This window comes from Calypte anna, chromosome 5, assembly GCF_003957555.1.
Source record: "Calypte anna isolate BGI_N300 chromosome 5, bCalAnn1_v1.p, whole genome shotgun sequence".
NCBI lineage: Eukaryota > Metazoa > Chordata > Aves > Apodiformes > Trochilidae > Calypte > Calypte anna.
The window spans coordinates 12,532,143-12,547,535 of record NC_044250.1 but is presented as its reverse complement, the minus strand read 5'-3'; the positions used below and the strand labels follow the sequence as shown (position 1 = coordinate 12,547,535).

The 15,393-nt window shown below is 41.3% G+C and overlaps 1 protein-coding gene across 2 annotated transcripts in view; it reads right to left on the bottom strand.

Moving 5' to 3' along the window:
* CARS1 (cysteinyl-tRNA synthetase 1) overlaps positions 1-14,923 on the bottom strand; it is a 32,768-nt gene extending 17,845 nt beyond the window's left edge. Inside the window, exons 1-10 of one of the 2 annotated variants that reach the window (XM_030451208.1) lie at positions 14,836-14,902; positions 8,820-9,065; positions 5,958-6,049; positions 5,036-5,124; positions 4,657-4,753; positions 3,621-3,719; positions 2,611-2,760; positions 1,520-1,660; positions 689-777; positions 289-410 (exon numbers count right to left, since the gene is read on the bottom strand). In XM_030451208.1, coding sequence (XP_030307068.1) covers positions 289-410; positions 689-777; positions 1,520-1,660; positions 2,611-2,760; positions 3,621-3,719; positions 4,657-4,753; positions 5,036-5,124; positions 5,958-6,049; positions 8,820-9,065; positions 14,836-14,863 — 1,153 coding nt within the window. In that variant the 5' untranslated portion in view covers positions 14,864-14,902. Of the gene's footprint in view, positions 1-288; positions 411-688; positions 778-1,519; positions 1,661-2,610; positions 2,761-3,620; positions 3,720-4,656; positions 4,754-5,035; positions 5,125-5,957; positions 6,050-8,819; positions 9,066-14,835 lie in introns of both variants that reach the window. The other variant, XM_030451209.1, reaches the window with a different exon arrangement.
* Positions 14,924-15,393: the final 470 nt, after the last annotated feature.

Sequence of the window (15,393 nt, the reverse complement as noted above, 5' to 3'; positions counted from 1 at the left end):
TGTAAATATATACCTTTTCTTTAAACATCAGCATTAGTGATTTTTTCCCTTGCTGTGCCTCACATCAAGTGAATAAGATTTTTTGGTATTCTCCAATTAAAATCTTTCAGGGAAGTGCTGTCTTAAGCTACAGAACTTTTGAAATGAAATCTTTGGAAAAGAAGTGCAGCAGGTAAATAATTCATCTCCAATACAGCTTTGATTCAAATGTCAGTGGATTCAATTAAAAATATCAACACAGCATCAGTTTCTTCAGCAACCTAAGCAAATGTTATTTCCCCTTTTTACCTTCACCCTCTTGAAGAGCTTTTTGATCACCTACAGCTTCAGGAACCAACTTAGCATAGGAGTGTTTTTCACTGGAATCAAACTTCATAGTATCAAAGTATACAGATCCATTGGACACATACCTGAAAAGATAAGGATCAAGTCAAACACAGTTCAAGTGAATGGGACTTTGTTCATTTTAATAATCTAATTTGTCCCTTAGTAAAATACAGTAAGAAGTACCAAATAGCACATTCTCATCATATGAGAAACAACAGGTCTTTTGCAAAGGAACCTGAAATTTTGTTACTTGATGGAACACTGCTTCTGGAAAATATTACTATTGCATATAAAAAGTTAAGTGTTGAAAGCAATCATTCTAGCTCTGATGCAGTAGAAAAGCATCCAACAGCAAACTTACCCATAACCATTATCCACAATCTTTTTCACAAAATCCACAATTTCTGGCACGTATTCACTAACCCGTGTTAAAACATCTGGAGGTAAAACCTACAGATAGAAAATACATTATATATATATATATATATATATATGCACTAATTTTATACAAATGTGCACTGAAGAGATATGTTATATATTGGTTAAAAATTGGCTTAGAAGCAAGTGACAGTAGAATCTAAGACTCCTATTTCAAACCTGTTGCTCTGTGGATGTATTTTCCTCAGCTTTTAAGGCTACCTGAACAACAAACTACTGCAGATGATGTCAACTCTTCCACCTATTGCTCTTTGGACAGAGCAGGCAGTAAGTCCTTCTGATTTGCAGGTAAATAAACAAACCTTCACTGATCTGAACCACTGCACATCACACTCCATTTCACCTGCATCAGAGGAATCTCTCCTTGATTTTTATCATCACACAATTTCTTAGACTGCTGAGTGGTCATGTGAATGATGTGGTTGGCAGGGTCCTCTTGTGCAGCTAACAGATTATTTCAAACTTCTGGATCAGCTATCAGGGTGTGTTACACCCACTGGAAGGCTGGAATGCACGTTTCAAACCTGATCACCAGTTAACTGGCTCTGGTGACACACACAACACATTGAGATTGTTGGGATGGAAATGACACAGCTCCTAACTTCACAGCTACCTATTCAATCTGAAGGAAATATTTTATGAGTAAAGGTCAAATATGATGAGTTTGCAATCTATTAAGGAGCTAAATAGTATTTTGGGTAATATGAGGCATGGCACATATGCTTCTAGAAGAGAAAATAGTTTGTGTACTTACATTGAGCGCTTCCATATCTTTATGAAATTCCCCTTCCCAAAATTTGGGAAGTTTTGAGAATATGGAATTGTCAGTCACTTGACTGCCAAATTTTGTGTCCAGCCAGTCAGACAGCAAATCTTTGGCTTCTTCCAACAGTTTCTATAAAACAATAATTAGAAGTGTAACTGATCAAAGACTTTGCCTTGTTGAGATCTTGCTGAGAGATTTTATTCTGAAGAGGTTGACTGAAGGAAAGACAGAGCAAACCTTGCTCCTACCAGATTTCTCATATTGAGCTTCATAAATATGGATTAAGCAAACAGAGGAAGTAAGATAAACTGCTTGTTGGTTTTGGATATCACTCATTTAAACTGACCTGGAATTGATGTGGTAAACACCAGAGAGCACCTGCAGTTATATCACATCATCTGTTACTACTGGGTAACCCTAACAGGAGCCTTACTGTGTGCATTGCTAAAAACTGTCTGAAAGACTAATTTGAATATCAACAAGGATACATTTCAGACTTATCTTATAGATCACTTTTTCTTTTTACAATAGGATTTAGCCCAGAAAGTGTGATTGCTTAGATTGTAGTTGCTTTTAAAATTGTTTATTAAGTATACATTTTTATAAAAGCACCTGTTTTTTTTAAAAAAAGATAACTTAGAGAGGCTTCTCAAGAAGGGAGCACATGTCCTATGCTTCCTACAGTAATTATAACAAATAATCTGAAAACAAGAAAAGATTAAAGTGGAAACCAAGTATTAACAGACAGTAGTTTGACCAACTTGGTTACTGGGAGAGTACTAAGGCCCAATAAAATCGACAGGATCATTGTCACCAAATGTAATGGTTTTGAACACAAATTATCCTAAACACAAGGTTTTGGGGATGTATTTTCTCTGATCAGAGACAGAAAGACTTGTGCCACCAGTATTGGAAGACCAAAAATTGGAAGACCACTCATTTCATATTGGAAGACTATTCATTTTTCTTGTGAATAGAAATTTCCATAGTGCTCCAGGGAATTACTGTAAGCTAAATACTATTTTTAAAACCCTTAGCAATTTTAAGCCAAATAAAATTCAAAAGGAGCTCAAACTGACCTGATGACAGTTGTTGATCTCTTCTGCAGGAAGTTTTGCTTGCACAGCTTCTTGTAGGGGGTCAAAAGCAGACCTCACAGCATTCTGAATTCTTTCCAACATTTGCTTTTTATCTGGGTCTGTTGTCTCATTTAGTTTAACTAAAAAGAGCTACAATTAAAAAACATCAGAAAGCAACTCGCAGGACAGTAGTGTTATGTTCCATACACAGTGTTATCATCACATTACCTTGCTAATTATGATTAATACATTAAGCCCCATCAGAAGTTTTGGTATCAAACTACTGAAACATATTGCTCAGCAGAAATAAGGGTGAAGTGGGAGAAATCTAATTCACATCCAATTTCATAAAGGCTTTATAAGCCACTACATCATCATTACTGTTGCTTAGCAAATTCTATGCTTAGAGAGGATGTCAGGCAGTGCTAGTTGGGCAAAATTTCCAGGCCTCCTGTTCCCAGACCTGTGTTCAACTCATCAGACAATATGTGGCTTTAGAAGTGATCAGAGAATCACTTTCTCCCATCTACAGTCCAGGTTACACAATTTATTAAACCCCTAAATCTCTGGAGACTTTTTGTTCTAAGGCCACCACTGGTACAAAAGACAAAACTCACATGCTTTAAAGGATTACAGACATACTGCAGTTTAAAACCCATTTTTAAGGGTTATTTTAAAGATCTGAATTCTAATACACAAACACCCAAATGCTTTTTGAGCTGTTTCCCCCAAAACCCCAACAACAATATGTGTGCACTCACAAACAAGTTCTATGGACATAAAAATCAGACATGCCTTTTACAGGGGTAATTCTTGTCAATTCTAAACCATTGGACAATCACATGGATGTGAAGTTCCAATAACATTCTAATTTGGGTGGTACCAGTTCAATAAAACAAAAAACAAGCAGAAAGTTTGAGGTAGCAAAGTCAGAGGGACTTTTTAAATGCTTTGCTACACTACTGAGTAAGAACCTAAAGATATGAGCAGGGATCAAAACCTACACCCACCTCTGAGGCAGTTTTAACATCTTCAAGTAGCTGATCTGGAGCTGCTTTTTTCTCTCTATACTGTTCAAAAAGGTAATTTTGTCTTGCTCTCTTGATGATCTACAAAGCAAAACCATGAAAATAATTTTGTCAAGTAATGCATAGTTACACAAAGTGCAAATAAAACCCACTGCATGCCAAAGGCATTTCAGAATCCCTATAACTTTAACAATCTGTAAGAATTACATGCAGTAACACAAATTAAACACCATACACAGTTAATCAGCTACCTCAGAGTTAAATAAGTATCTCAACAACTGGCAAAGTAAGTTATCTTTGTAAAATATTTAGTCTTCATTAATTATTATAGGATTGAAGTATATGGAAGAATACAGGCTCTGCTCAGTTCAAGAAGGACAGGGAAGTGCTTGAAAGAATCCAGCGCAGAGCTACTAAGATGATTAAGGGAGTGGAACATCTCCCTTATGAGGAAAGGCTGAGGGAGCTGGGTCTCTTTAGTTTGGAGAAAAGGAGACTGAGGGGTGACCTCATCAATGTTTTCAAATATGTAAGGGGTGAGTGTCAGGGAGATGGAGTTAGGCTCTTCTCAGTGGTGACCAGTGATAGGACAAGGGGTAATGGGTGTAAATTGGAGCACAGGAGGTTCAAGTTGAATATCCGGAAAAATTTTTTTCCTGTAAGGGTGACAGAGCCCTGGAACAGGCTGCCCAGGGGGGTTGTGGAGTCTCCTTCACTGGAGACATTCAAAACCCACCTGGACACGTTCCTATGCGAAGTGCTCTAGGTGGCCCTGCTCTGGCAGGGGGAGTTGGACTAGATGATCTTTCGAGGTCCCTTCCAACCCCAAGGATTCTATGATTCTATGATTCTATACAGGAATGCTACAATAACTGAGAAAAATCCATGATTTTGTGTACAAAATGTGTATCTAAGTTAGAAAATCTAAGTTCTATATTGGCTTAACAAATGGCAATTAAATGACTGACTTTCATGTTTAAAGTACAGTATTTTAGACTGCAATTTATAAAGACCTTACCTTATCATCAATATCTGTAATATTCATACAATAGAAAATTTCATATTTAAAATAATCCCTCAGGATTCTCCTCAAGATATCAAATGAGATGTATGACCTAAAAACATAAAAGATACAGGGATGTTTTTACTGAACATCAAGTCTATTTTTATTGTGTGCACTAACTAACCTCAGCAGTTTTAATTTTCCTTCATCTACAAATAAGTTTTTAATCACACAGTTACATAATTTTATAAACATGCTTTTAATCTTAAATCTCTGAGTCTAACAGGACTCCTCCCTAGCAACACACTCATCTAAATAAAGTACATTTTTCTATTCATCTTTTGCTTCCAATAGTCACTGTTATCACCTATATCAAAATAAGGAACTGCAGTACCTGGCATGTCCCATGTGAGAAGCATCATAAACTGTTGGACCACAGCAATACCACAAGACCTTTTTTCCATTCTGAGGTTGAAATATTTCCTTAATTGAAAGGGAAGGTGGTGTGATTAGAACTGAAGGCATGATCTCAAGCCAGTAACATCACATTTGGAAATCAGAGAGTGAAAACACCCATTATATTTACAAAAAAAAAAAAAAAAAAAAAAGAAAAAGGAATATGTATTCCTCTCAGATTTACAGTTAGAAAAGATCACCAGTAGCTTTATCACGTAAGAGAGATAACAGGGTGTGGCTGCCTGCATTATCTGCACTCTTATCAATCAAGATATCAGATTACAAAAATTTGGCTGAAGATCAGGAATTCTTTTGCAGTTAAAAAAGGCTACAGAGTAGAATCATTTCACACATACTGGGATCCTACATCCCACCTAAGATCAGTATTCTTGATTCCTTCTCTTTCCCAAAGAGACCTTCAAACAAGACCACAAGAAGTGGTACCAGTTTAGATTAGCAAAGTACAAGGGGTGAGACTTTTTAATTTTACCCAGACATCTAAAGAACAAAACTGTGACTTTATCCTCTCCACATCACTTATGGACATTGCAGCTGCACCCCTGGCTGTTCTGCATGATGATAACATGCAATTGGGAACTCCTAGTATGCAATGTATGCATACCTACACACACCTGTAGTAAATGTGTATTTATTGTGTATATTATAGCCCAGCAAGGGCACTGTGACAGACACAGCATTTCTGACACCTGCATCTGAGCCTTCTGCAAGCTACAACCCAAAAAGCTGCCAACTTAAAAAAAAAAGGTGTCTACTTAAAAGCTGTCAGTTAAGAAACAAATATTTTATGACTTCTCTGTTTGTGTTTCTCCAGAAACCTCTCCTGCCAGTCAGTCAGTCACCTTATTACGGGTCAGGCTGTTATAGAGGCAGAGCCCAGAATGCTTTGTCCCTTCGGGGGGAGACCAGGGGGGCTGCACACGTTTGCCTTTACCTAGGGGGAAAAAACAGTTGAAAGAGAACTGAAAAGACACTTTCTACAAACAAATGTGCTATATAACAATTTCTCCTTATCACATCATTAGTTTAGTTCAAAATGAAAAACCAAACAAAAAGCAAACAATAAAAAAACCAACATGTAGAAGCAGTCAAAGCAATTCCAGCCCCAGTAATCCAACTACTTTTATTAGAGCTTCCTACAAAGTTATAAAACCAAAATAAATTGTTTCAATCTAGTTTATTTTCAGCTCTCTTACTTGCCTTTCCTATTGACTTTTGAACCAAGAAACAGGAAGGAAGAGGGTATAAAAGTAACAGCATGCAATTCAGTTAAACAATTAACAAGAGCTTTGAGATTTAATGGATTATTAATCAAGTTATGGCAGTCCTGGGCTTTCTGCAACACTGCTGATTTTACTGTCACAGCATATCACACAGACAGAATTTGCAAAAAAAAACTCCAGAGTGCAGAGTTGGTCTCTAGAGCCAATATTGACAGAGAATGTGTACTCAGGGAGAGAGGGAAGGGAGACAGAAACATTTAGAAAGAACCTCAGGGTTTTTATCATATGTGGTTGCTTTGTACACAAGGCATTTTTGAATGTACAAATCACAAATATGTTCCAATTCAGCAGGCTAAACTTTGCCATTAAAAAGAGTAGATTTAAAAATAGGGTCATTAGTGACAATATTCTTGTATTCCTTCAGGTTTTTTGCAAAGCAACATAGTTGTTAAGCTTCTTTTTTTTTCCCCAACAAAAGTACTGGTATGTCATCTGTCAAAAGGCTGCAGATTGCTATGCACAGGACTGCTTAAAGCTGTAATGATTTTTAACTAATTATTACATTAACTAGGAATGAAAACAAACCAGGAAATTAAAACATATAGTGAGGCTGCCAGCTTCATACACACAGCAAAGTCTTTAGGAATTCTCATGGTATGCATTTTAAATGCAACCAAACCATTAAACAAAGTGTTTTGGCAACAAAGTAGCCCTGCTGATCTTGGGCTCTTCACTAATTATTGTTTCCCCCACTATCTTTTATGAAAATTTTGGCTGAAAAACTTCCAAGTCATGTAAACATTGACTGTATAAAAATGTAACCTCTTCCTCAGCCTTTTATTGAGAAACAACCTAAATATATACTGCCTGAAGTGCTCTGTGTCAAAAATTGACTATATTTAATATCCATGTAGGGATCCATAACTCTGTTTATTCCAAACATTTCATGGCATGAGGCACTCCTGAACAGAATGAAAGCTCAAGAGCAGCTTCCCCATAGCACACACCGTGGAATGCCTTTGTTTTCTCTTTGATTTACCAAGGTTATGCTACCATGCTTCATTGTGGCCACTATTTCCCTTGAGGAAAGAAACCTATCTTGGTTAATCTAATACAAGGTAAAGCTGTAAAGGTTTCTTTACTTGCAACCACACTAAACATAAGGAAAAAACCCCAGATGCTGCACCCTAAAGTTCTCAGCTTGCACTTTATATCCACTCCATGGATAGTGAAGGGAAAGTGAAAGCCACACAGCTCACTCAGCTCCATTCCATCTCTTCCAGCTCCCATCTTCTCCCTGGCTGAGCTGAAATCCATTTGCTCTAAACCACTCCTGGTGCCCTCTGATACACCCAAAATACTGCCAATAAAATACCCAACACCTAAATGTGGCAGATTCAAGTGCCATCTTCATAGTGAACACTGCAGAACACCATTTCAGGACTTCTGATACAGATGCACAGACATAATCCTTCAGAAGCAAGGACTTAACATTAAGGATTTCATGGGTAAGAAAACAGAAACCTTCCCTCCTATTGCTCCATCCTGACCCATGAAAGGCTGCTGAGAAACTGCAGTTTGGGGCATTTAACCCAGAGCCAGCTGGGATCCCTTCCCTGCTGGAATTAATAACCACGCAGGTTATTAATATACAAATATACAAAATATACATATACAAATCTGCTCACAGCAGTCTGGTCCTTAAGTGCCAGGAACTGGGAACACAGGTGATGAGAGGCTGTGAGAAGATGGCACTGGAGTCATATTAGTCAACAGCCACCAGCAAAAATGACAGACAGCAGGCACTCATTTGGAGGTATTGCAAGCACTATACAACACCTCTGTGTTATTAATTATTTCATGACTCCCTGAGCAAGGAGCTGGCTATAAAGCCATTGAATTACATGAGCTCATTGGAAAACAGCTCAGGGGAGTGATGCAGCTCCCCAAAATGCCAGCACTGATGCTTACACAATGACCTAGATCAACCAGTTAGTGTTTCCTCAAATCGTTAGCAATGTCTAAGCTACCAGGGTTAAAAAAAGAACCCTAAATGTGTGTTTTGAAATTCAGTGTTAATAACAAGCATAAGAAGCAATGTTCAGTTTACTTTATTATGGATTTGTATATTATAAAACAACTCTTCAGTTATACTTCCAGGCAAAAAAGTGCCCTGAGCAAATCATGATTTTAGGGAACAAGCCACAACTCACATATTCTTATAACATAAATTCTGTACCCTGAGGACTTTTAAAAATGAAAGAAATGTGAACACAAAGCTTTAAACTTCAGATAGGTCAGGATCTATCAGTTATGTAGTAACCGTATGCAAGAATTTCACAACCTCGAATACAAGTTGATACAGTAAATTTTAAAGTGCACAAGAGAGCATGAAAGGGAACTTCTAGGAATTCTCAGCATTAAAAATCAATACAATGTCAGCTAGTCTATAACCTGCCCACCAGTTTTTGTATTACTCACTTGTTTGAAGTTTACAAGGCTCATTTTTTTCACTGCTGCCATCATAGATTGCTTCTATGTGTCTGTACCACCGGACAACATGGATATACTGGTCCACAGGTGGCCCCGAAAACTTTCTGAATACCTCCACATCTGCATGTGAAAATGTGAACCCCTGGATATAACTACGAGTGCTCAGGTACTCGTTCAGAGCCTTCACCCTGGCTTCCTCTTCACTAATGCTCAGAATAAAACTGTAGCTGGAAGCTGTAAAGAGAGGCACAGGACATCTGGTCAGCATTAAAAGAAGGAGATCCCATGTCCAAAATATATCCTTATACTCTACTTCTCCCCCTCTCAGTAAGCTCTGAAAAGAAATTGGAGAAAAGCATTTAATACAAGCTACTGAATAAACTATAGATTTCCTCTTAATAGGATTATGTCCATGCAGTGGTAATTTTTTGGTAATTTTTACTTAGAAACAGTAGTAAGGACAAAAGCAGAGGTCCTTCTCAGGAAGGAATATTACCTTCTTTGTAATTGAGGTAATTCTTCTACTCGTAGCAAACCTATTTTTTTGATCCCACTTTTCCAAGCTGCTAAAAATACTCATCCTGCAAATATTTTAACATGATCAATCTCATACACTGTGGACACACTGTGAATCCATCTATGGAGCTGAGCAAATCCTTTGATCTTTGCAGGACTGATGCCTACATCCAAGCTCCCAGCATGATGCTCAGTTTCTCCTGCTTGCTCCAGCAACTCAAAACTTCAGCTGTTGCTATATAACCCCATCCTTCCCCTATAACACCTTCTCTCCTCAGAGATAGGAATATTTAAAATCAGTAAGATCTATACAAACGCTCAGAAAGGATAATAGATGGTGATCTTCCCTTACAGCTTTAATTCTGTGATTGATTTGGTCTGCAGACAAAGCAGGGTCAGTTCTGCCTCATCTTTACAGGTGCAGAGGAAGCAAGAGAAGGGTTCTGTGTCTTGGTGGAGATGCTCAGAGTAGTGACAAGCCCTGTGCAAGTCAGGGGGTATGAAGCATTGCAGAGGTTGTGGCATCTGGGCTAGCATTAGGTGACCCCAGCATCCCTGGGTTCCTTCAATGATCCAACACTGGTCACTCTACCCATGGACACAGCACTGTATAAACATGAAGTCAATATCCTGCTTGGGTACTCAGCCAAAAAAGTCATTTAAGATGTAGTCAAGGTCACAGCACAATAAAGAGAGTGAGAGGCAGTGGGAGAACACAGCCCAGCTCCTCAGCCCCAGCAGAGGCCACTGCCACCAGTGTTGCTTCTCCCACTACTACAAACATCATCTAAAAGTGTAGTTCCCAAAGCACTGGAGGCACCCACAAACCAACACTCTTGGAATGGGAAGGATAAAAGGAGAAGTGATGGCCGGCAGAGGATGGGAGGAATTGCAGAACTGAGAAGTTTTCCCATATATCAGCAGTTAGGACATCATGAGCTGGTTTATTTCCTATATGGAAACAAAATTATTGAGATACACTATAGGAACTCAGGTTGACAGGGAAATTAGAACCATATACCACCTATGTTTGTGTTTTGACTCTTCAGAGAATCAACAAAACATAAAAGCACAACTGCAGAAATAATACTATTGCTTAAAAAAATAATAAACAAATAATCAAAAGGCCACAAAAGCTATTTAAAATTCACACACAGAAGTAAAGTCAGAGGCATGTAAACTCTCAGTCCTTCTCAAAGGCAATCCAGGTAATTGCTCAGTGTAAATAAGGAATAACAAGTAAATAATGGCTCACAAAATTCAGCCTCTACTCACATTTGACTACACACTTTCCAGGTTCCTAAATATTTACTGATGTTTATCAGCATAGACCTACACATGTTTATACACACAAAATGGTTTGAAATTGTTATGTTCATTAGCCAGGGAAACCTAGGACACAAGTCTGCCTTGAACATGAATTTTATATTCATGAATCATAGGAGGGAGAAGGCCAAACAAAATATAAATAAGTATGATGTGAATGATCCATGTAGAAATGAAACTATACCTCAAAGAAAAGATCTTTATAGATCTATTGCAAGGAAAGCAACACACTCCATTGCAAAGTATCATTAGGGTTATTATGATCATTATTCACATCCCAGGTTGGTAATGGGAAGCAAGGCAGTGGATCTGAAGCAAGGCAAGTGCTTTCCAACCACATCTGCAAACCAATCTACAAGGGAAGTTACACAAACTTCCACCCAAATACAACAAAGAGGAAAGAACTCACACAAGCCAATTTTGTTCAGGAGAGATGGCAAACACTGCCCTGGGAATGTCAGTACCAGCTCATTCCTAATAAACAGGGCAACCAAAATTACTTGGAATAATCTTGGCAGGCACATTAATACAAAGTCTGACACTGTGTCTTGTTGCAAGAGCAACAGCAGCCTGAATGTGTAATACATCAAAGAAACCAGTCAGCCCAGGGGACCCAACAGGAGGATGTTTTGATGTTGACACTGAGCACTGTCTCAAATTCAGCCCCAATTCATGTCCATGACTGCACACCAAGCATGAACACACCTGAGCTGCTGCTGACAGCATCCCCAGGCTCCTGGCACTCTCACTGTACCAACACATCCTTCCCACATTGGTTTTACAGCCTCTCCTGAGCTCCAAACTTCCTTTTCTAGACTGACAGCTACTTTGCAAACCATGACAGCCCCCTTAAAGCTAAAGCAGATAAAGTGTTCTGCTCTCTGCTGCAGTCAGATGCAAACACAAGTCTATTTGCTGTGTTTTAGAGTGTGCTGAGTGATCAGTGGAATTCTGCAACAACTCTGAGCATCCTTTTTCACTACATTCAGCACAAAAATCGTTTTCACTTCTGGCATTCTTAGGAGTAGCTCCAAACTGGACTGAGCTAACAGAAGCTTTTCTCCTGAAGCACACACTGCATTCCTGTAAGAAAGGATGTATACAGTAGCACTGTCTTTTGGAAGGCAACATAACAGAGGACCATTCCTTTTCAAGCAAAAGAAATCAGTCAAAATTGGATTTACATACAAGTCTGCTCTGACTTAATTTCTACCACTACTAAAAACTGGAGCAGTAAGTCTAAAGATTCTTGATTTTCTTTGACTTATATTCTGCTCCTGCAGTTCTCTCCCTCATCATCTCACAATCCATCACCCACACCACTGAAATATTTCCTGGTCCTTCCTAAGTGCTTCATCCCCTCTCCCCATGGAGTTCAGCACCTTCCAATTGCTCCCACCCATCTCTGCTCACCCTGTCAGCTGGGTGCAAGGGGCAGCCCCCCATCAAATGTTATTAATACCAACCAATGGATTCCAAAACTATCATGAGAGAAGGGCCAATGGACACAAATTCATCTTCTGACGAATAGGAAACTAAGGAAAATAAGCTAAGAAATAGCCCTTCTCTCTGACTACACTTTTTCCCCCTCCCAGAACAGAAAAATCACAGTAGCTGCTACTCAGCTGCATTAGGAAGAGGCTTCTTGACAGCAGAAATACAGGAGTATTGGCACTGTTGCATAACACAGAATGTTAGCTCATGGGAATGGAATGATGCATACACAACAAATCCTATCACTCCAGAGCAGCAGAAAAGCAAAACAACCCTAACAAATCAGAATGAATGTTAATAATGTAACACTCTTCCTGCATTAAAAAGATGGGTTTTTTATTAAAAAAAAATAATCCACCATTTAATGCTGTTCCCATACAAGAACTGCTGGTGTACAATACCTTCTGGCAGTGCAGTTGTCACCCATGGAGTGCTCTGAAGATTATTAAAGGGCAGAGGGAATTTGTCTGCAATCCTGCAGCAGCACACAGGCTCAAAGCCATAAGATCACTTCTGCATTTTAAACTGCACATAAAATACTTCGAATTTGAAGTTTCACCCAAATGAGTAACCCACACAATATCAAGTTTGATGGAAATTTTTCACTTTTATTTACTTGAAAAGGAAAAGCTCTGTTCCTTGAAGGTGCTGACAGCAAAGCACATACCAAAAAGCCATAAAGTAGGCAGTAAGTAAGCTGAGTTACTTTGCTTCAGGGAAAAATTAGGTTTCCTGGGCTTCCCTGAACCTGCTGTCCTCGTCAGTCATAATAAGTTGACAACTGAAATGTTCTGGGACTTCTGCAGAAACATTCTGGGAGAGGAAACCTTGAGCATGTCTGAATATTTTATAACATTCTCTCTCTTCCAACTTGGCTTTCAGAAATTTAAAACAACTCATAAAAGATAAGTGTAATATGTCTCATTATTAATATGGTTCCAAACATTTAACACTCTGACTGGCCACTGGTAGCTCTGGAAGGAAATCCAACTCCTATCTGCTCAGCCAAGACAAATTACCCTTTTCCATAAAAATTTCAGAAGAACTGAAGCAAGGCAGCTCCCATCTGTGGAACAGAAAGTACAGAGAGAGACAAGGGACTCACACAGGGACTGAGAGGGTTTGAGCAGAGCAGGATTGCTCATCAGTCCTACTCATTTTCAGATCCACTTCCTCTTCTCCTGAGCTATGTGTAACAAAAACCATCTAAGTAACAAGCAAACACTATTTGCCACTAACAGGCTTAAAAGTTTCTTAAAGCACTCCTGAACTGAGCCTCTGGAGAGGCTTTTTCCCCTCCATGCTTTAAATGAGATATGAAAAACACAGCTGAAAAAGCCAGTCCTTTGACAAGAAGAAATGCTTCTGGACTCTCTTACACAGGAGCATTGCCGGTGATGAACAAACAGGAAAGTAATGTTTAGGAACAAAGAAAAAGGGGGAAAACTTTGAATCTCCAGATCCTTAACTGGAATGACAGAAATTTCCAACTCTTTACATACCATAATGGCATTTCATACCTGTATGACTGGTATGCCAAGTTTCCATTTACTCCTGTAATGCCCAAAATTACAGGACTCCCCTGGCTCTCCTTCCATATGGAAGGACAGAGTATAACCCATCATTAGAACATGACCACAAAAAAAAAAAAAAAAGGGCTGGAAAAGTCAAAAAGCTCACACATGAGTTCTGGGAAGAACTCAGATGACCAGGAAATACAGTAAGGGAGACAGGAGGAGGTGAGAGAGGCAACTCAGTGACAAGCACACGAGTGAGTGACTAAGGGGTCTGGCAGCCACCAACACCTCTCCCAATCCATCAAGATGGGGGAACAGCTGTTCCCAAACTGCAGCACCGGGAAGCTCCGACTTTTCCTGCCCCAAGTCCCCGTGTGGCACCAACAGCCTTCACCTTACAGACGAGGCACAACCCGAACCCCTTCCAAAGGACCGGAGGCTGGTCCGACCCATCGGCACCAAAGGGGGGAGAGATCCAAATAGGCACCAAAGGGGAAAGAGATCCCAACCGGTACCGAAGAGAGGAGAGATCGCAACCGGTACCGAAGGGAGGAGAGATCGCAACTGGTACCAAAGGGAGGAAGAGGTCCCGACCGGTACCAAAGGGAGGAGAGATCCAAACCAGTACCAAAGGGGGGAGAGATCCAAACCAGCACCAAAGGGGGAAGAGATCCCAACCGGTACCACAGGGGGAGAGGTTCCCCTCCACTCCACCCACGCTCGGAACCAGCCACGCACTTCGGACTCCTCGCTCCCGATCCCCTGCAAACCGCATCGGGAGCTGCTTACGTGTCACCCACCAGCGAGGGGCACAGTTCACCTCCCCGGGGGCACCCATCCAACACCTCCCAGCCCGGATCCTCACCTGACGGCACCCACGGCCGCCGGGGTCTCCCCACCCCTAGCACCCCCCTCTCTCTGGGTGCCGCTCCCAGCCCAGGGCTGGCACCGCCATTTCCCTCCCCGGCGCCTCAGTGAGAGGGCGAGGGGGGGGGTGTGCGGGGGGACCCCCTCCCGCATGACGTCACGGCGCCCACCTGACACGGTGACAGCGGCGGCCCCGCCGCACCCACCCTCTGCGAGCCCTGACAACCCCCGCGGGACCCTCGCCTCGTCTCAGCGGGACTCCCCGGCGCCGCTCACGCACTCACCCTGCTCGGCGGCGGCGGCCGCGGCCATCCCGGTGTTGCTGGTGCTGCCGCTGCTGCCTCCTCTGCCCTCCCTCCCTCCCTGCCGAGCTGATGCAACAGCGTGCCCGGAAGCCCCGCCCCGCCCCCTTACGCCACTTCCGATGGGAGCCCCGCGTCACCACGGCAACGGGGAGCACCGCCCCCCCACACACCCCGACCGCGCCTCAGGGGCCGCCCCAAAACCCACCCCAAAACCCACCCACCCACACCAAAACGCACCCCAAAACCCACCCGCCCCAAAACCCACACCAAAACGCACCCCAAAACCCACACCAAAACGCACCCCAAAACCCACCCGCCCCAAAACTCACCCATCCCAAAACCCTCCCCCAAACCTGTTCCAAAACCCACCCACCCCAAAACGTATCCCATACTCCCCAATACCCATACCAGAACCAGCCCCAAACTTCCCCTCAAAAACCACCCCAACCCCCCCCCAAAACCCTCCCCAAAACCCACCCACCCCAAAACACATCCCCAACTCCCCAATACCCACACCAAAACGCACCCCAACCTCCC